At 46.1% G+C, this 22,626-nt stretch overlaps 1 protein-coding gene across 1 annotated transcript in view; it reads left to right on the top strand.

The window, feature by feature from the left end:
• The window catches only part of ASB10 (ankyrin repeat and SOCS box containing 10), a 337,635-nt gene that overhangs the window by 284,954 nt on the left and 30,055 nt on the right, over positions 1-22,626 (top strand). The window contains exon 3 of the mRNA XM_086940920.1: positions 15,059-15,563. Within this exon, the coding sequence (XP_086797046.1) occupies positions 15,059-15,563 (505 nt within the window). The remainder of the gene's footprint in view (positions 1-15,058; positions 15,564-22,626) is intronic.

Genomic DNA, 22,626 nt, shown 5'->3' with positions numbered 1-22,626 from the left:
TACACTTTAACAGGGATCAATACTCATTGATATTTTATACAAATGGCCCATACACATTCCCCCAACTCAGGAAACAAGATTTCAGGAATCCGGACGGGACAGGAACTGCTAGGCCTCTCTGCAAACCGATGGACAGCGAAAAAATCACCCCTCTCTCCTCTCCATCCGACCTAAGCGAAATATTAGCAGCAGCTTCACTAACCACACCCCCAAAGGTACCCCAGTTATACTCTAAAACCTACATGTCCAACCCACATTAGTTTAAACAATTCACAAAATTCGCCTGCTTATTGTTTGGTTTGGTAGGTGGTGTATCACACCACAGTGTACACATTCAAAATTCTGCATGCTCATTGTTCTATATCCTTTGACATGACATAATGTTTGACTCGTTCATTCATTTCAATACTTGAAACATTTTATTTTTTCCACATACAATTCTCAGCCACGTCCGCGGAAGAAGTCTTGAGTCCCACAGATAGTCTCATCTTTTAGCAGACGAACAATGTTCTCTGAGCTGAACAACCTTGGACTTTTACTCTTCTTCTGCAGCACTCAGCTCTTCTGTCTGTTTTGTCAGGTCATTCTTGCTCACTTCCTAGGCTAATTTAGGAAAACGCAGGCCCATTCGGCTCACTATGACGAATAAACATAAGCATTTATTAATTACATGGTAATGCACTTTTCACTGTTTACCACCCACCTTTGCACAATCCCCTGTTAATATTTTCTTAGCAGAAGCTTAAAATAAAAGTGGCATTATTTATTATTTTTAAAGCAAGATGCAAGAAGCAAAATGCAGCCTAGACATGCATTAATTTTGTTTTTTTCTAAACTCAATGTAAAATGCGGCCTAGTTCTTTAATGTATTAGTTCACATTAGTGCATGCATGCGTAAAAGCGGTTTCCCGCGTGTTCATGTGATTTGTATGTTAATTTTCCACTGTACACTGTTAGTTCGTATTATAGGGTGTTAATCCGAGCAGGTTTTTTTTTGCAAAACCCTGCTCCATCAATTGAATGAAAATAGATAAGGAAATGAGCACCACATGGCTAGCCTACATAAAAATCAACAGTTACCGTATGGATATTCAAGAATTGTTTAATAATCTGGACACGTTCTTACTCTCTTGTAAACCAACATTTGAGATCCATTTTTTAGCTTGACGAGATAATAACAGATGCCACCCTGTCAGTGATAAACGCATAGTATCATATTATAGGCCCCTAAAATGTAGTCCGGGCATAGAACTACATATATCTTTTGTGGGTCTCTAATAACCAACATTGTTTTTTACTTTCCAGGATGAGATTTAACATACAGCATTTTATGGTGTCTTCTCTGAATCAGTTTCATATTCTAGTGGTTGGGAAAGGGCCTGTGCAATACTATTCCCTCCCAAACTACATACAGGGCCAGATGTAGGTAATCCCAGATTACCGATTCTTAAATACCGAATCATACCGATTCGGTATTTAAGAACTGCCAATCGGGATGTAGGTATTTTTACTGATTTAATTACCGAATCGGTATTTACCGATTCGGTAATTGCCATTCATTCCTATGGGCCTGGAGGCCCATAGGAATTAATGTCAATTACCGAATCGGTAAATACCGATTTGGTAATTGGGGGAAACATTGAAGGGTGGCAGGGTGTCACTTTGACACCCTGTTGCACCCCTCAATTGTGCATGGGTGCACATGTTGCAGACATGCCCTTAGGGCATGTGTGTCTGCAACATGGCACTGTTTAAAAAGCAAAAAAGATGCTTTTTAAAGGGTTCTCATTTTTTACCACCAACTTCTAGTTGGTGGTAAATAACGAATTGTTAAACCCCTGTAGCACTGATTACAATGCTACCTACATGTCAAAATACAGATTCGGTATTTTTACCGATTCGGTATTTTACCGAATCAGTAAAATTACTGATTCTGTAAAAATACCGAATCTGTATTTTACCATGCCCCTACATCTCCATCTTCAAATACCGGTCCGTAACGCCCGAAATCGGCCGTTACCGACCGGTATTTGCCTTCCAACATCTGGCCCTAAATTTTTTTAATTTTTTTTGTAAATCCTACATACACAATAAGTAAACATTTTTTATTCCCATTTTTGACACAGCCAAGTTTTAAACAAGATAGGGAAGCCATGATTTTTAGTTTTTTTGTAAATTCTACATACACGTAAGGAAACAATTTTTATTAACATTTTTGATGGAGGCAAATCTTAGACAATGTCGGTAAGCCATTCTTTATGTACAGTCATTACCCTCAATCCACATTTGTCTGGTGGTAGCCAATTATATTTGGTGTGCAATCAAATGGAGAAAGAATTTGGAATATCTTGCTGTTTGCCAGCCAGCTGTTCTTAATGCATTTCTGCCCTAATAATCAATAAAATGTATGCTTTATTCGATCACTAGTATCATAAAAGCAATGTGCAACAAACATACAGAAGTGATAAGACTATACAATGATTCACATCAAGGTAAAACATGATTAAGCTAGATTTTTGAATTGCTAAATTCATAAAAAAAATATGTAAAACAAAGGATACTAGTAAAGGAAATAAGTTCTAAGTAAATTTTCAGAATTATAAAAACAGGGATATATAAAACAATGGAGGGAGAAGCATTAAAACACTACCAAGCAGTATTATGTAGAAAATGGGTATATAAAGACTTTGCATAAACACATGCAAAAAGAATGCATCTCAAAATAGAACACTATTTTGAAAACACAGGCATTCCTCTCAAAGGTACAAAAGTTGTAATTCCTAGCAATCTTCGTAATTTGGCCCTCCCCCCAAAAAAATAAAACTCTTCAACATATTGCAATAAATGTAAAATAGGGGAGGAACTGCCATTATTACTTGTCACTCAGCATATGAGAGCCCTGCAAAGCTTTGTGTCTAACAATCCAGGCGTGACTCAAAAACGTAGCCACCCCACAAGTAAACAGCATACTTGGATCAATTTTGAGGATACGCAGGGCAACCTTATTGTCATGTGTGCCCATGGATTTGCAAATTGGTTTTATCCATTTGATCCTGGCGATAGAATAAGCTGGGCAGGCAAACAGAACATGGACCATACTCTCCAGCGGAGCTCTGCAACAGGGCAGCCTTCATTTTGATGTTTGTGCAGGTGCCATTTGAATGTTGTTGCATGAACTGGGAGTGTGCCTAACCTTAATTGGGTATGTAGCAGCCTATCATGTAGGACCTGGATAATATCCAGGTAAGGCTCCAAGGCTCTGGACTGCTTGTGACTGAAATATTCATCTGTCAATCTCCCCAAATTTGGTTTGCTCAGCTCATTAGAGTCAACCCAGCTCCAATAAATATACTTGAGCTCGGACTTTGCTGGGTGGGACTTGGGTGTCCCATGTTTCCGAAAGATCCACCTGTGTCAGCGTCTTTTTAACATTAGATATTCACTTGACCCTGTGTGCCACATCCAGATTAATCACCTCGGTCAGGGCAGCAGCATAGTTTGCAAGCTCTGGGGCGTGCAATAAGCGTGCCCAAAAAAGCAATGGGCGCAACTTAGCAATATCCCTGAGCGGCCGACTACCCATATCAAACATTAAGGGTGTTAGTGGGGTGTTACAAGGGAGCATCACCAGATCTCTCAAGAACTTGTGCTCGGATCTGCAGATATCATCAATATTGTCAAAACCCCATAGCTCCGCCCGTACAGTGCGGAGCTTATTGCTTTGGCTTCGTAAATTGCGAGAGCTGGAGCAACCGGCCTGCTGTATGAGGACCCGTGTTCTTAGCCTAATGCCCCAACTACGCACTTGTGGTTCATGAGCATCTTGGCTAAATGGGGCTTCCAATGCATTTTGTCAAAAAGCCAGATGCCCAGATAGTCAAAGATACTTACTCTCTCCAAAAAAGTATTGTTTAAAGTTAAATTATTTTTAAAAGACTTGTGAGAATTAAAAACTATGAGTTTGGTTTTAATGGTATTTAAAACTAATCCCAGAGAGTCACAAAGTAGTTAGTATCTATTTAGCAATTTTTGCAACCCAGATGGAGTTTTTGACACTAGCAGGGTGTAATCAGCAAACAAAAGTGTTGGGACTTATCGCCCGCCAGGATTGGCACGACAGCCGAGTCTTCCTGAAGAAATCTCACCACCCCGTTGACATATAAGGAAAACATTGTGGGGGCCAAGACGCAGCCCCGGCAGACTTCTCTGCTAACTGGTATCTTCTCCGTAACCTCACCTTGGGGCCCCCATTTCACTTGGGCATAATTTATTTTATGTAAACAAATAAAACAATTAAGAACTGGGGGGAATACCCAGGTCCCTCAACGTCTGCCACAGTCTCATCCTGGGTACGAGATTGAAAGCAGTTTTCAAATCAATGAATGCAAGGTAAAGGCTACCCTTGGCAATAACAACAACCTTCCAATATATAAGTAATAATCTAAAAACTTGGTCCATCATTCCTGTGCTTGCCCTAAACCCGGCCTGGTATTGAGAAAGAACATTCTCCTCTTCAGCCCAGGTTTGTATCCTCTGGAGGAGGACCCTGCCTACCAGCTTTTGCATAGCATCGATTAAACGTATTGGCCTATAATTTGATGGGTCTTCCCTGTCCCCCTTCTTAAATATTGGAACCACCATCGCACCTTTCCATAATACTGGAATTGGGCATCCGTTAGCTATGACGTTAATCAAGAGTTGGATGTAACGCGACCAGTATTTATGATCAGCCAGAAAAAGGTCACCAGGGAGACCATCAGGTCTGGGAGCTTTTTATGGAACTATTTTTGTTATTGCCATTTCAATTTTGCCCATAGAAAATGGTTCTCTAGTATTCCCTACCAGAGGGATGTCTGTGGAGTCGCTCAACTCCTCCAGACATCCATTCATAGGAGCGTAGTACAGTTTCCTGCAATGGTCATGCGATTCTTGCCTTCTAATACGGTTTGAAGGAATGGAGGGATCTCTGCTATTGCCCGTACTTACTAGGGACCAAAACTGGTTCTTATTTTTTTCCAGACCAGTAGCTTTCAATTTCTGCCAATGCAATTCATCCCACTCAATTTTTGCATGTTGAAGAGCAACCTTGTACTCTTTTCTTGCTGTCCTGACCAGATTGGAATTCTTTGTCCTAATCGCTAAAGCTAGGGATTGTCTATTTAGCCTTCATTTCTTAGTAAACCACAAATGTTGTCTTTTTCAAGAAACCTTGGATTTATTGTGATTAAGAGTAGCTAAGAAGAAAGTACTCAGCTGCTCTATAGTGTGAGAATGGACTAAAAAAGCTACTGAACAGATTTCAGTGGCCAGCAGGGTTGCCTGAAGCGCTAGTGTGCTAGTATCAAAGACTTCCCTTTTGCCAGCTAATTTTATTTCTTGGGAGGAAACCTTATGCCATTGCAGATATCTTTTGCAATTCGAAGGAACGATATCTATAATGGAAGTTTGAGCCCTAATAATTTGAGAAAGAATTGGTGGAGCCCATAGAGATTTTAATGTAATGCAAAGGGGGTTATGATCACTATCAGTTGTGACGCCCACATATAGGTTTACCATTTTATCCCATAATTTCACATCAACTATAATATAGTCTATGCGTGAAGGGCAACCTACCTTATTAAAGGTATTCACCCCCTTGGTGTCCGAATGGGTTCAACCATTGGCTGTTCTAAGGTCATACTCAATAGTAAGTGCATTAAGCTGGATTGCGAGAGGGGTCCTTTTACTAACTGGGGGGACATTTAAAGGGGGGACCACTCATTTTAAATCCCCTTCCTCTATCTCTAATATATCCTCTGAACTCAGAGGCTCGAAAGTGCAATTAAAATCTCCTGCAACTATGATTCTGGCATAGGGCGAGCAACTAGATAAGGAATGTTCTAAAATTGTGACAATAAGTCATTGTTGGCCTCCCTTAGTGCCTCTAATATAAACATTGAGCAGCTCTAATATACCCCCTCCCCTAGGTCTTTTGATAGTAAGTCTCAGAATGTCTGGGCTTAGAGTCAGGATGGTGATTAGGCAGCCAAGGGCAATGCTCACCCAAATAATCAGTCCATCTGATGGGCTCCCTCGCCCCTTTGTGTTTTCTGGAATACAGTAACAACCGTAGCCAGATTTATTAAGTGGAACCAGGCTCCAAGTCTCCTGAAATAAACATATGTCGAAATCCTCTATCAAGTTGTTCCATTGTGGGAGTAGTAACTTATTTGATAACCCTGCCACGTTCCATGATAACATTTTTAACTGCTGTGGACGTGAAACCAAAGGAACATCAAATGTGCAATTTGAAGTTGGATTGCAATATGTATCTAAGGAATAAGATGTTATTGTTAAGTCAGGGGACGTGCAAGGAACAATCTCATGTTAAACCTGAGAGGTATGCATCGACGCATCCCGCATTTCAATCAATGAACCTTTATTAGTAAGAAAAACAAAAGATTTGTGTGGGCCACAGTTATAAGTTGGAGTCAGGACGCTTTGTTCTCTATGATAGTTAGGCTCAAGGAGCAGTCAATCGACTGCTACAAGCACTGAACCTCCTTTTAATTGGATTTGAGACCTAACCTCTAGGGGTGCTTGTGTTCGTCTAAACTGTATAGCTGAACTGACAGGGGAGCAAGTTCGAAATTCTAAAGCTAGAAGGTTCTCTGCCAAGTCAGCATTGGAAAAAATGAGTTCAATACAGTCATAAGGATGGGCAGGGACTGAGCATCTACATGCCCTAGCAATATCTTCATGAATCACTCAGCGACACCCCTTGGTATATAGTATTCAATGTATGACTTTTTTGGTCAAATAATCTACACTTTCTATGTTGTTATTTGACCAAGTTTGGGTAAATTCACCATATCAATGTTGGGCCTTGCAGTGGCTGTAAAATATATGCATCTCTCCGTTGCAGAGATTGCAATGTAGCATACAAAGGCTGAGCAAGGTCCATGACTCGACAGCGGCCACCTGAAATGGCATGATCCTTGATTGGAGCAGCGACTGGAATATGAGGGTTATTTATTGTCTTGGGCTTGAAGTTACTGGAGTTTTCAAATTTTGAAACTTGCGAGATGTGGCTTATGGGAAGTTTTGAGAGTGAGGAAACATCTCAGCCCAAAACGACCCTTTTCGGTGCAAGTTGGCCCAGCCAGAGAACAAGCTTGCTGGTCTTGAACAGGTACCTGTCTCTCGAGCTGGTGTCTAAGTCGAACCGGAGGAAGTAATGATTTAACCAGGAGCGTAAGGTCTTCGATCATGCATTTCATAGATATGAGCTTGGACCTAAGGGAGTTAATGAGCCAGATGAATCAAAAGATAGTTGCTCGCCATTACTATCACCTTGCAAAGTACTTGGTTGTGTCACTTTTCAGTAGTAAGATCAAAAGAATTGGAGTGAATCTGTTAGAGCAAGGGATAGTGGGCTTCATTAAGTTAACTTCCTTGTAGAGTATTTGATCAGGATGAAGGACTTCCTTCCCTTGTATCTCGGCATGGTCGTTCTCTGTGTCTTTACTCAAATTGCCAGATCCTTTGTGAGCGTGTTTATGAAATATGGGAGCGGCAGTGGATAAGTGGATGGGGTTTTTGGGATCAGAGGGGGTTTGGCTGCTGTTACTATGTGGCACCAGAGGAACTGCCACCAGTATGTTTTCACACTTGCTAATGAGCGAGTCTATTCTATCAAGAACACAGTTACTGGTGGTGTGTTAACGCAACTTCTTAACCTTTTTCCCCTTGCCTACCCGGCTATTCCCGGTGCCCCAAGCCCCTACACCCTCCATAGTTTTCCGTTTACCCATGCTTTAAGTGCAAGATTATTTACTTGCAACTATAAATATAGTACAGATTTCTCAGTTGCGTTGCAGGTTAATTAGCCCTAACAGTAATTGTAATGGTTTAAGAAGTCAGTTTATCTTCCTAGAAGGTGGGGGTAAAATAACAAAACCTACCAAGTCAAGAGGCAGTTAGTCCAAGGTCCGAATCAACCAACTTAAATATGGAATCCACAGGCGTGATGAAAGATAGGACCAGTACCTTTATCATGATGCTTGGGGACTGTAGGGTGGAGGATGAAAGAGAGGTGGCCCAGCCCTGCCTCTTCCTGGCAATGACGGGAAATGGCAAGCCCGCCCTTGGCCCAGGCTTTGCCATGCCTCCCCCTCACCGGCGGCACCTGGTGTTAAGGCAAAAGGTGCTGGGACTTGCATCCGTCTTGCAGGGATGAAGCGCTATAGATGCCAGGAAGTGCTAGCGGATGTAGCTGCTGGGATTCCGGTCCCCTTTTAGTCCAGCACAATGTTAACGGTAGCCCCAAGCAATGGGACAGGGGCAACAAAACAGCAGCGGTGTGACCCACGCTGAGGTGGGAGAGGCAGCGCTATAAGCGCAATGGCCATGCCACCCCCTCACCAGCGGCACCTGGTGTTAAGGCAAAGGTCCCTGGGACTTGTAGTCCATCGTGCAGTGATGAAGCGCTATGGATGCCAGGAAGCATTACTTCCTCGTCCAGTCTTCCTCGCCACAGTAATCACACATGAGCCTCTGGCTCCACACAGAACTCCAAGTACAAACAAAACAGCGCTCTAGTCTCCCTCTCCCTCCTCCAATATGGCCCCCAGTGGCTCCAGCCAATCCCATAAAGGGACACATAATCACTAACACGGCCTGTTCTTTTTTTCTGCACTTCTCCGAGTGCTGTGTTCCCTGCTGGTCAGGTGAGTGGGGCTGGGTTCCTGCTTTAGCGGTTCCCTTAGTCCGTTGGTATCTGGTTGGGGGAAAGTAGTGTTTGTTTCACTTTTGCGATGTATTTCCGTTTTTCAATTGCGTGTGTATTTAAATTTTGGTTTTTTTTCCCCCTTCTTCTGCCTGTGTGCCTCGTGTCCTGCCTAGCGGACGTACGTGGCGTTAATTTGAGGCTGTGTACGCTGTATGGCCGGGACGCCTTGTGTACTGTCTGCCGTTTGGTTAATTTCCTTTTACCGGCCGCGCGTCCTGCTGAGCGGACGTTGCGCGGCCGGCCAGGGGGCATTGTCTGTGGGGGCCGGAGGCTTCCGTGGGCGTTGTCTTACCTGCTGCCAGTTGGTGTCGGCATGGTTTGCTGCCTCTTCGCTCTCTGCTACTTCAGGGGCGCATTCAGGGCTCGGCTCGGCACACTCTCAGGCTATGTGTGCGCGCGGCGTTTCCGACTGCATTTATTCTTTGAGCATGCGTCGAGGTGGGGTTTGTGGGGTTGCTTGGCAACCTCTGGTCCTTATTTTAACGGGCTGTTCTACCTTTTGCCTGTGTTTGTTTTGCACTGCTTCACGTGGCTGGCTATCATGGATGTTTCATCTGATGTTCGTGCTCCTGATTCTTTGGCTGTGGCTTCTGGTTCTGGGGTGCAAATTCCTTCGATGGAGATGTTGCAGCAGATGATCAATTCTGCTGTGTCTGCTGCTTTAAGCGGTCAGGTGCCTGTCCCTCCTGCGAAGAAGGCGAGGGTTGATGGCGCTGCTGCTCCTGCTGATTCTGAGAATGAGGAGGAGGTTGATGTCAGGGGTCGCTTTGTGCAGGGTGCCGACCTGAAGGAGGTGCTGGGTCACATTCGCGATAACTTGGTGTTTCCTGCTTCTGTGGTGCCTCTGGAAGACGATCTGTTTTCGCAATATCATCGTCCTGAGCCTGATTCTTTGCCTCTCCATTCTTCTGTTTTGAAGGTCCTGGAGAATGAATGGAAGGATGTGGACAAAGGTTCATTTCCTCGTTTTTTGAGTAAAAGGTACCCTCTGCAGGATTTTGCTGTGAATTACCCTGCTTCTGTGAAGGTTGACTCTTTGTTGGCCAGCATGTCTTCACATGGGACTGTTGTCTCGGAGGATTCTTCTCCGGCTGACCCGGTTGACCGCAAGGTGGATGGTGCCGTGAAGCGCACTTTTGCGGCTGCTAATTTTTCTATCAGAGCCGCGGCCTATTCGTCTTACACTATCCAGTCCTTGCTCAAGGATTTTCAGTCTCTGTCGGAGTTGTTGGACCAGGGGGAGGATGTTTCTTCTACCCTGGTGATGATGGAGCAGCAGGTTTGTCTGCTTTCGGATATATCCTTTGATTCATTGGGGGCTGCGGCTTCGGCTTCGGCTGCCGGGTCCTCTGTGGCTGCAAGACGTCTGTTATGGCTCCGTTCATGGAAGGCTGATGCTGCGCAGAAAAACTTGCTTATGAAGATCCCTTTTTCGGGGGGTAAAACTTTTTGGTTCGCCTCTGGACGATATGGTGAAGAAGACGGCGGAGGATCGTAAACTGCTTGCTCCTGAACGTCCTGCCGGGCCTTTGGTCCACAGAGGTCTTTTGGTCCTTCTAAGAGGGGTCGGGCGGGTCAGCCCTTTCGTGGTAGGGGGCGTGGCCGGGGTGCTCCTTCCTTTGATAAATCCCGGTTCTCAGGTACATCTGCCTCCTCCGCTCCTGCTTCCAAATCCTGACTGGATCGCTCCTGGTGTAGGTCCGGTTGGGGGTCGCCTGTCTTGCTTCATGGACTCTTGGCGGGTGACTGTGTCAGACCAATGGGTGCTTCAAGTGCTTTCAGAGGGTTTGCGCATTGGATTTGCCCAGACGCCCCCAGACTGTTTCAAGGCCACTCCTTGTCCCAGAGATCCTGTAAAACAGTTGGCGCTTTTGGAAGGCATCGATTCCTTGGTGGTCAAAAAGGCGGTGATTCCTGTGCCCTGCGATCAAGTGGGTAAAGGGGTGTATTCCATACTGTTTCTGGTGTCCAAGCGCACCGGGGATCTTCGGCCTGTGATGGATCTGAAGTGGGTCAACACTTTCATCCCTCACCGGAAATTCAAGATGGTTTCCCTTCAGTTGATTCTTCCTCTGGTGTTTCAGGGCGATTTCCTTGCGTCAATAGACTTGAGGGATGCTTACCTGCATATTCCTGTTCATCCGGAATTTCAGAAGTTTCTCCGGTTTTGCGTAATGGGTCGTCATTACCAGTTCCAAGTATTGCCTTTTGGACTCTGCTCTGCTCCCAGGATCTTTACTAAGGTTCTGGCTCCTCTTATTGGATTCTTACATGGGGAGGGCATTAGTGTTTTTCCGTATCTGGACGACATTTTAATTTCTGCTTCTTCTCTTCCAAAGGCGGAGTTACATGTCCGGAGGGTTTGCCATGTCCTGGAGCATCATGGGTTCCTAGTGAATGTACCGAAGTCCTCCCTGGTTCCTGCGCAGGAATTGACTTTCATTGGGGCTCTATTCAAGTATCGGTTGGGGATGGTGTTCCTGCCCCCTCCCAGAATTCTATCCCTAATGTCTGCTGTCCGTACCCTGTTGGTGGGGCATTCTCATCCAGTGAGCCTGTGGTTGAGGGTTCAGGGTCTGAGGTCTGCATCGTTGTTGACGGTGCCGTGGGCTCGCCTCCACATGTACCCGGTGGTGTCCCACATTTTATCGCATTGGGACCCCTGTTCCCTCGATATGGGTGTTCTGGTTCCTATGTCGGAAGCTGTTCGGGTGGTCCTGAGTTGGTGGTTGGTCGACGGGAATCTGTCCAAGGGCCGTCCCTTTCTGATTGTTCCCACCCGAGTGGTCACTACCGATGCCAGCCTGCTGGGGTGGGGTGCTACTCTGGGGGTTTCGACGACTCAGGGGGTTTGGCCTCAGTCGATGTTGTCATGTTCCTCCAACTACAAGGAGTTGAAGGCTGTCCTTCAGGGTCTCTTGGATTTCTCGGATCTTGTTCGGGGTCACCACGTGCAGATCCGAACGGACAATCAGGTTGTCATGTCTTATGTGAACCATCAAGGGGGGTGCAAGGTTCGCTCCCTCAGTTGCCTCAGCGGCAGGATCTGTTGTTGGGCGGAGTTGAATCTGGAGTCCCTGTCTGCAATTTACCTGCCTGGTGCAGAGAATTCGGTGGCGGATTGTCTGAGCCGGGTTTTTCCTTCCATGGGGTCCTTGTCCCTCACGCGATGGATGTTCAAGAGGTTGCAGACGATGTTTGGGTGTCCGATTGTGGACCTGTTTGCCTCCCGGGACAATGCCCAGATCCCTTGCTTTTGCACGATTATGCCTTGCCAGGATGCCTGGAAAGTGGACGCGCTTTCGTTCCTTTGGCCGAAAGGTCTGTTGTATGCATTTCCCCCTGTTCCCCTGATACCTGCTGTGTTACGGAAGATCAAGAGGGAGGGGTCCTTTGTGCTTCTGGTTGCTCCTTGTTGGAGCCGTCGCCCTTGGTTTCCCCTTCTGTTGGAATTGGCTGTGTCTCCGGGGTGGGCATTGCCGTTCATTCCATATCCTCTGCTGGGTCCTCTTCTTCCTCTGCCTGTGTTCCGGTCCCTGGGTCTGCCGGCCTGGCTCTTGAGAGGGATTCTCTGATTCGTGTGGGTTGTTCGGTGGCTGTGGCTGGGGTCATTCAACAGTCCCGACGGCCTTCTACGCTTAAGTCCTACGCCAAGCACTGGGATCATTTTGCTTCTTGGTGTGTTGGTCGTGGGCTGTCTTTGGATTCTTTGGATCCGGCTCGCATTCTGGATTTTCTGAATGATGGGTTTGTGTTGGGCTTGGCCGTTTCGACTCTTCGGGCTCAGTGGGCTGCCATTCGGGCTTTTCATGTCCTACCTTTGGTTTCGATTTCTCCATTGGTTACTAGACTGTTTAAGTCTCTTTCTTTCCAGCGCCCCCGTCCTCTCAGGTGTCCTCCTCCTTGGGACCTTCCTTTGGTTTTACGTTCCTTGCAGTTGGCTCCTTTCGAGCCTTTGGAGTCGGTGGACTTGAAGTTTTTGACCCTCAAAGTGGTGTTTCTTGTGGCAATTGCTTCTGCCAGGCGTATGGGTGAGTTGGGTGCTTTCCTTCGTTCTGCCCCTTTTTTGTTGGTTTTGTCAGACCGTGTGGTCTTGCGCCCTCATCCTACCTTTGTTCCTAAAGTGGATTCTTATTTTCACCGGTCTGCTGAGGTGGTTCTTCCGGTTCTTTGTCCTGATCCGTCCTCGGCTGAGGAATCCCTTTTGCACTTATTGGATGTTCGTCGTGCCTTCTTGATTTATTTGTCACGCACGTCTTCCTTTTGTAAAGTGGACAACTTGTTTGTCACTTTTGGTCAGTCACGTCAGGGCCTGAAGCCCTCCCTCTCCACGATCAGTCGTTGGATTAAGGAGGCCATTATGTTGGCCTATGCTTCGGTTTCTGAGGTCCCCTCCCTTCCTGTTCAGGGTCGTTCCACCAGATCTGTTGCTGTATCCTGGGCTTCTTTCAAAGGAGTGTCCATGGAGGATGTTTGCAGGGCTGCTACGTGGTCTTCCCCGCATACCTTCATGTCCCATTACCGCCTCCAGGTTGGGGGTGGGGGTTCTGTTTCTTTTGCCTCTTCTGTTTTGTCAGCGGGGGTGCCTTGAGAGGTTTTCCTTTTTGTTGATTTACCTCTGTATATTAAAAGATGTTTTCACTGCTCTGCTGGTGTGGTCTATTTCCTTACATGAAGCTGATTGCTTTGGTATCGGCTCATGTGTGATTACTGTGGCGAGGAAGACTGGACGAGGAGGTAATGCCCCGGTTACTTACCGGTAATCTTCATTACTCCGAGTCCATGTCTTCCTCGCCACAGTATGGTTTCCCTTCCCTCCCGGCCCTGGTGGTGGCTTCATGTATACGGCTTGGTTCTTCAGGTCGTGTTAGTGATTATGTGTCCCTTTATGGGATTGGCTGGAGCCACTGGGGGCCATATTGGAGGAGGGAGAGGGAGACTAGAGCGCTGTTTTGTTTGTACTTGGAGTTCTGTGTGGAGCCAGAGGCTCATGTGTGATTACTGTGGCGAGGAAGACATGGACTCGGAGTAATGAAGATTACCGGTAAGTAACCGGGGCATTAGCGGATGTAGCCGCTGGAATTTTGGTCCCCTTTTAGTTCAGCACAATGTTAACGGTAGCCCCAAGCTACGTGGGCGAGAGCAACAAAACAGCAGCAGTGAGACCCGTGCCGCGGTGGGAGAGGCAGTGCTATAAGCACGATGGACCCGCCTCCCCCTCACTGGCGGCACCTGGTGTTAAAGCAAAGGGCGCTGGGACTTGTAGTCCGTCGTGCAGGGATGAACCCCTATGGATGCCAGGAAGCACTAGGGGATGTAGCTGCTGGGATTACGGTCCCCTTTTAGTCCAGCATGATGTTAACAGTTGCCCCAAGCAATGGGGGCAGGAGCAACAAAACAGCAGCAGTGAGACCTGCGCCGCGGTGGGAGAGGCAGCGCTATAAGCGTAATGGCCACGCCTCCCCCTCACTGGTGGCACCTGGTGTTAAGGCAAAGGGCGCTGGGACTTGTAGTCCGTCGTGCAGGGATGAAGCGATATGGATGCCAGGAAGCGCTAACGGATGTAGCCGCTGGGATTTCGGTCCCCTTTTAATGCAGCACGATGTTAACGGTAGCCCCAAGTAACGGAGGCAGGAGCAACAAAACAACAGCGGTGAAACCTGCCCTATTATGATTAGCTATGATGGTTTTAATGAGCAAATTAACTCTGAAATGGATTTTATCGAGTTATGATATTTTTTTATCTTTTATTGTTAACATTTATGCACATGATCACTATATCTCTTTTTTATCCCCTCTTTAATGCATGTGTCTGGTGGATGATAGTTGCCAGAGAGAGGAGGGGGCTTAGACAGATGATTGAAATGATGTAGAGTATAATGGACTGGTCACAATGAGGTGTCATATAAAGGATATTAATCATGGCGGAGATAGACGGAGGAGATTTTTTAGAGTAGTGGGACTCAAAGTGATTGTTTGAATTAGTGGTGAGGGTGAAGGGCCCTAAAATGATAGAGGGCAGGGCGGTGATGAACAGGGAGATATGAGTGCCATTCAGATACTATAGTGCAAACATTGATCTTTTTCAGGCAGTCGAAGGGTGTGTGACATAAAGAGGGGGCTAAACAGAGCGGATTGTGACATATGAAGGGACTTGGAAGATGGTTGTCAGGGGGATGATGGGGATCGCAGTGATGAGGTGGGCATGGAATGAGGTAGATAATGAAGGGGTGGCTCAAATTATGTTTCTGACTCATACACACTAATGTTGATGCTCTTTCCCTACAGGTGTGCCAAGCTCCTCCTACAATATGGGGCCTGTGTTAACTACCAGTCTGAGGAGGAGGCTGACACTCCGTTGCATATCGCAGCAAGGCACGGACTGGAGGAGCATGTTCATTTACTCCTTCGCTATGGGGCCTCTGTGGACAAAAAGAACAAGGAGGACCAGACACCTCTCAATGCTGCTTGTAGCCAGCCCCATGGACCCAGTCAAATGGACCTCTATTACAGGGTCTGCAAGGCGTTGATTGAGAATAAAGCAGACATACACTCTAAAGACAGGGATCAGCAGCACCCCCTCCACCTAGCCTGCAAGAATGCCAATTCCAAGGTAGTGGAGCTGCTGCTGGAACTGGGATCCAGTGTAAACATTATGAGTTACAGCGGGAGCACAGCCATGCAGTACATCCTGCAGAATGTGGCTTATAAATTGGAGCATCGGCCAGAGAACGTTGTCCGGGCATTGCTCAACTATGGTGCCATCCGCATCTGGCCAGGAGCTTTAATCAAGGTACAGCAATAAAATCTGAAATGTGGACATGGGGATAACATTTCTCAATGAAAGAACATTGTTGGCACTGCTAGGACTGGCATGCCAGTCTGTTTTTAGTTCGTGTTTTATACTAGGGGGCCTATTAGGATGGCGGACGCCACCCCAGAGGAGGAGGGACCGTCCGCAGGGGCAGCGGCGGTCCCTCCGTGCTAATTAGGATGTGACCGCATCCTGTATTTTTAACATTGCGGCGGGTGCTGCTTGAAGCAGCACATGCCGCAATGTTAAAAAAATGCATGTTTACCTTTGCATGCACAAAGCTGCAGGCATCGCGTGGTGCCTACCGCTTCGTGCACGCAAAGGCAGGGGGGTCCCATAGGTATTCCCCATGTGCACCCCCCACACCCCCTTCACCCCTGGGGGCCCGCAACGGGCCCCTGAAGAAAACACCGTATGCCTTTCCACGGCGGAAATGCCGCCGTGGAAAGGCATAGGAGCGCCGCCATCCTAATATAACCATTAATGAAATCGGACAACCCAGAAGGATACAGACCTGGGTATAATGCAATAAGGATGAACAATGGTCCACCTTGGACCCACATTTGCAATATAAAAAAGTGCACACATTTGACATGGCTGTCTGTATCTAGTTTATTCTGACATCAGGTGTTATTAATTATTACTTTGTGGGCCAGGTTGTTTTTGATACGAGTTAGAACTTGGGGTCTCTAGTTGGCAGAGGTAGGTACCACTGTCCAAATAGGGACCCTTGCTTCTAGTCAGGGCAAGGAGATAACCCTCTCAGATAACCCCTGCTCACCCTCTAGGTAGCTTGGCCTGAGCAGTCTAGGTTAACCAGAGGCAATGCATAAAGTATTTGTACCAACACTCACAGTAACATAGTGAAAACACCACAAACTGATTCCACAACAGTTTAGGAAAACAAAGATATTTATTCTAAACTACACAAGACCAAAACGACAAAAATCCAACATACACAGTTCAAGGATATGGTTCAAAAGAGTTCTTAAGGTTGTAATCAAAGTTCTTTAAGTTGCGATCAAATAATCCACAGATGCGTGAAAAGTTCACAGTTGCGTCACGTTTACTCACAGTACCTTTTAGATGCAACAAAGTTCCACAAACAGGAAGCTGGTGCGGTGGAAACAAGCGATGCATTATTCCTGAGACCCTGGGGAGGCGATGCGAAAGCCCCGCTGCAGCAGCGGGCGTGTTGCGACGAATCTGGTCTGTATGGGGAGGAAGGCCGCTTGCGTGGATTCCGGTGCGTAGGTTCCGTAGGAAGTCTGTTCTCGCAAAGGCACGATGCGATGATCTCGTAGGGGTTGCGACGATCTCCGGGGCGACGATGCGCGGTCCAGCGGTGATCCTCTCTCTCGCAGCTCCTCGATGCGATGGTTCTGCGACGATGTTCGCAGCGACGTGATGCGGTCCGCAAGCAAGCGGTGCGCTGATCTCACCCAGCAACGACAGGCTCTGCGACGACACTCACAGCGAAGTTCGATTCTCCCGCACCGGTCTGGTGCGTCCCGCAAACGAAGGATGCGACGGCTCTGGCAGCGGCGTCAGGCGCTGCGCCGATCTCGACCTTCGTAGCGGCGGGAAACTTCTCGCACTGTCGGGGATGCGCTCCGCAAGCGAGCGATGCAACACTTTTCAGATTCAAAAGTCTCTCAAGCTTAGTTTCGAGCTTCCCAGCTCAGGTTCAACTTCCAGAGGCCCCACAACTGGATCAAGCACTCTAGGAAGGACAGAACTCTCTCAGCAGAGTTCAGGGAAACTGGGGGTGAAGTCCTTTTGTTCCTGGGACTTCAAAAACAGGGAGCCAGCTCTTCTCAGGCCCTTGGAGATTCCTTCAAGACAGGGGACACAGCTCACAGCAAAGTCCTTCCCCTCTCCTAGGCAGCAAAGCAACAGCAGGTCAGTCCAGCAGAGCAACAGCAGGACAGTCTTCCTTCTTCAGAGTCAGCTTTCTCCTTGGCAGAGGTTCTTTCTTGATTCCAGGATGATCTAATTTTCTGTTGTCAGGGGTCCTGTACTTATACCCCTAAAGTCTTTGTTCTCTCTGTGAATGTGGGCCCTGAGCCCGGTCTGAACCAGTTCTGGGTGGATCCTGAGCACTTTGTTTTGCTGGCTGCATCTTTCCTTTCAGAGTGAGGGGCAGGGTCCTCAGCCGCCCAGCAGGAGGTGGAGCCAGCATTGTGGCAGGCAGGCACAGCCCTATTCAGCCCAGGTGCTAACTCCTCCGAACACTCAGGTTGCAATTGAATGAATGAAAGATTTTTATTTTTTCAGTTAATGAAAACCACAACAATACATTTTAAAGGAATAGACTAATGTGTTTAAAATTTCTTAACATATATGTACAATCTCTGTTAATATATTCTATAACACTCTCCGTCTAAAACCTAATTTGTTATTTAAAATCGAATGAAGTGTAATAAAAATGCAGTCTGTCTAGCTTAGTTCTGAAGTTCTTGATTTTTTCCTCTTTTATGTTCCGGAGAGCTCTCTGCCCGAGCTACCACAGTTGTGTTATCCTTTTGTTGACAGGGTGCCATGGTGTGTTTTAGCGCTTGGGAGTGGGCTGCAAGGAACTTTAGTAATAGGCAGTTCAATCTCGTGTCTGCTGGGTTCAAGGTTGCCATAATTGCAGATCTGCACGTTCTTATACCCCGCTCGTTCATAGACTTTTTTAACAGAGAGCTTTGAGCTTGAGCTAAATTCGGGCAGATGCAGACAAGATGAATAAAGTCCTCGTTGCTCCTCCCGCATAGTCTGCAGGTTTTTTATGTCCATTATGCACCCAGGTTGGTTGGTCCATAATCAATGGAAATTTCCCCAAACGGAGTCCCATTAATTTCTGTTTTCTGTGAGCTGGAAATGTAATTGTTAAGTATGGGGCTGCCACAAGTGTTTTGTAATTTGATATTACCATCCATGCGTGTTTTCTGTTGGTAAACGTGGCTTTATCAAGTAAGAGAGAGTGGAATTTTGTCGACTTGTTTATAGCCTGTTTGAACGCCGGGTAAGGCAGGTTAAGTTCCCAGAGTTTTCTTGTTCCAGTCTCAGTTATGGAGTTTTCAAGATACTGGTTGTATGGGGATTTAGTGTCAGATCTAATTTCTTCCCATAGTGCTTGGTGCAATTCCGAGGCTGACGTGTTCTGTTTCAGTGTATACCAGTACTTAATACTTGCATACTTTCTTCCCACTGTTTCATTTACTGTTCCAAATTCTAACCTTGTCTGAGCTGGTGAGGCTCCCTGTTGTATTTGGAAGGTAGATTTGAAGATGGCTGTCTGCATTTTGTTAAGCAGATCCGCATCTTTCCCATGCAATCCTACACTGCCGTATGAGAGGGTTGGTAGAACTTTTGCTTTTATTATTGCCAGTAAAGGTTTATATGATGGCCCCGTGAGCTTTTTGGCCAAAGATCTAAAAGCAAATGAGAGTGAATTTGATCTCTGAGTGATGTACGACATTTGCTGCTGATGGCTTTGTCGATTATCGAAGTAGAAGCCCAAGTACTTGAAGTTGGACACAGCCTCTAGCTTTGTTCCCTCCAGGTAGATGTTTGTACTGGCTGTCCGCCGCCTGGTGATAAGCATTGTTTTTGTTTTTGTTGTGTTTATCTCCAGGTTGTTATTTGTTATAAATTCTGCCAGCCCTACTAGTAACCTTTGAATGCCAATCTTCGTTAGATTCAACAATACCACGTCGTCTGCATAGGATAGATGAGTTAGAGGAAGGAAGCCAAGTTTAGGTGGATGAGATGGGATCTTATTTAGACTTGAGGTTAGGTCTGCCATAAAAAGGTTAAAAAGATGGGGGGCTAGGACACAGCCCTGCTTGAGGCCTTTACTGGTGTTGATTTTTCTTGAGAGCCGTGTTCCACTCCCCAATTTAACTTCCATCCAAGTATTGGAGTAAAGGAGTAAGATCCCTCTCAGGATTTTATCCGGAATGTTCCAGCTGCACAATTTCCTCCATAAGATGTTCCGATCCACACTATCGAATGCTGCCTTTAAGTCAATAAAACATAGATGAAGAGGCTGTTTTCTCCAAAGATATTTGTCGGCTAGCACTGAGAGAGACATAATGTTAGTTAGTGTCCCAGTTCCTTTCCTGAAGCCTGTTTGGTTCAGTGGTATTCTCTTTGTGACGTCGGACCAATTTATTAGATCTTCCAAGACGAGGGATGCAAGGTACTTCGCCTCCACATCTAGGAGGGCAACCAGTCTGTAATTAGCTGGGGATGTTCTGTCTCCTCCTTTAAAGATGGGTGAAATTATGGAGCCCTTCCAACTGGATGGTATTTGGTTTTCACCTATTATTTCTTCAAATAATATTTTAAATTTTCTGCACCAAAAGTCCGGATCAGTTTTGTAAACTATTGGAGGGATCCCATTCGGCCCTGGTGCTCCGTTGCCACGTGACTTCCTTATGATTCTTCTTATGTCCTCTTCACTATACCATGTTTGTTTGACCTTATTTGTTGCGTCCTTCTTCTCCCATAGGCTAACCACGTCGCGGGGAAGCCTGGGAGTGACGCTTCCTTCTTTTCTTTTTTGGGACACTTCGTTGGTAATTTGTTGGATTGCTCCTGGGTTATGCTGGTCAAGTGTTATCTCTGCGAACCTCTCTGTTAATAACGCAACCCAGTCCGCTTCTTGGACATTGGATGATGTTGGATTTGAAGGGTGATTTAAGCTGTTAATAATCCTCCAAAATGCGTTTGAGTTGGTGTTCTTGGCGGAGCAGAGTAGTTTTGCCCAGAGGTCATCCTTCAGAGATCTTTTGTGTTCCCACATTTTCTTTTTGTATTCTTTCTTGAGGTTTTGTCTTTGGATCCAGTCTTTGGACGACGTAGTTGTCTTTTTTAGTGCTCTGGCGTTTCTCCTTATCTCTATTTTGAGTTTTACCAGGTTCTTTGGCAGAGAATTTTTGTTAGTGGGAGGATGTGGTTTATTTGGGGCGGACGTTGTTGCTATTAACTTTCCGGTAAAGCTCTCCCATTTTTGTATTTGGGTACCTTTTGTTACCTCACTTTCTATTTTTAGTCTCTGCACATTTGCCTGCAGTACGTCGATGTTGGCCGCTGTCCAGTAAAGTCGTTTCAAGTTAGTGGTCACGATGTTATCTCCCACTATGTTGTAACTGTGGTATTTAGTTATAAATTGAAATAAGTGTGCTGATATGAGTGATCGCTTTTTGAAGTGTATTCTATAGAAAATTGCTGGACAAATGGCAATAGAGGAAGAGAGACTGCTGTGTAATCTAGCCTTGAGGCAGTCAAAGTTCCTAGGTGGGTGTGCTGCGGCGGATTGTCACCTTCGATTCTCCCGTTAAGGAACCGCAGCCCGAGGAATTCCAGGCTTGTTACCAGTTTTCGCCCAATTGGATCGGATCACTCTGTTTGCAGCTGAGTTTGGATTTTGACGTTCCAAAATTCGTTGTCAGCTGCTATTATCTCGTCATCCTCAGGCGTATAGATTAAGTTTGAATTAAAATCACCCGTTACGATGATTTCCCAGGATGGGTTATTGTTTCGAGTATCCATGATTGTGGATACTAGCTGATCCAATGCAACTTGCTTCTCTTTCACCTTTGGGGGTGCGTCTAATTTTCTGTTGTCAGGGGTCCTGTACTTATACCCCTAAAGTCTTTGTTCTCTCTGTGCATGTGGGCCCTCAGGGTCCTCAGCCGCTCAGCAGGAGGTGGAGCCAGCATTGTGGCAGGCAGGCACAGCCCTATTCAGCCCAGGTGCTAACTCCTCCCACCACTCAGGTTGCAATTGCATTCATTCAGCCTAGTGCTGACTCATCCAGCCTCTGGGGGAATTCCCCAGCCCCTGTCACTCAAAAACCAGACAGTCAATACACAAACAGGCCCAGGCACACAGAAGGGTCAGACAAGAGAACAGCAACTTTCTAAAAGTGCTGTTCTCAAACACAGGATTTAAAAAACACCTTTCCTAAAAGATGTGTTATTAAATTCTGAGTTCAGGGATACTAGATACTTATGTCCTATCCTGTTCCTATGGGAAGAAATGCTGTTAACCACTGTAGCCAGCATCCCCCATGTTAACCTATGGAGCAAGATAGCCTTACAATAGTGAAAAACGAAAATGGCTGTAATTCACTACCAGAGCATGTCACCTGCACTAGTACATGCTCTACCTTTCACATACACTGCACCCTGCCCAGGGGGGTACCTTGGGCCTTCCATAGGGGTGACTGATGTGCACGAAAAGGGAAGGGTTAGGCCTGGTCAGTGGGGACGCTGACCAGGAGGACATGGCAGTTCTAAACTGCCCGTAGGCACTGCAGTGGCAGGCCTGAGACACCATTTTAGAGCTACTCCTGTGGGTGGCACAATCAGTGCTGCAGGCCCACTAGTAGCATTTGTCATCACCAGCCCTGGCACACCCCGTGCACTTTACTAGGGACTTCATGGTGATACAAATATGCCAAACATGTATATCCAATCAGAATAACAATTTACATAGGGAGCACTTACACTCTGGCACTGATCAGCAGTGGCAGAGTGTCCAAAGCATCTAAACCAGCAAATACGAATCCAGCACAGCATCAAAAAATACAGGAGGCAGAGGCAAAAAGATAGGGGTAATCACGCCAAAGATGCCAGGTCTAACAATATGGAAAACTGTGAGACCGTAATTACAGAATACTAATGTGAATATTTTGTCTATTCATTATCCTGAATTTCCTTTCTTTCTTTACTCACTGTACACACTTTTGATCACTTGTTTTGTGCACGCTCCTTTGGGCAACCTTTTTACTCTAAAAAACATTGAGAAAACTTTGTAGATCATCAATTATTTGATTAGAGACAAGGAATTAAATATTGTACTCCTCTTTGATATACTGTTGTTGTAGTGATATTCTTTTTTGTCTGAAGAAACTGAGTTGATATATATGTTGGAGCGTATTCAGTAGGAACGCCCATGAACATATAACTGCATGAACATGTACTGATTGCCATCCTAATATGGCTGGTCGTGTCTGATAGACACCGCCAGCCATGTTAGAGATTTT

The sequence above is a fragment of the Lissotriton vulgaris genome, chromosome 10 (genome assembly GCF_964263255.1).
Source record: "Lissotriton vulgaris chromosome 10, aLisVul1.2, whole genome shotgun sequence".
Taxonomy (NCBI): Eukaryota; Metazoa; Chordata; class Amphibia; order Caudata; family Salamandridae; genus Lissotriton; species Lissotriton vulgaris.
This window is presented reverse-complemented; position numbering and strand designations above follow the sequence as displayed.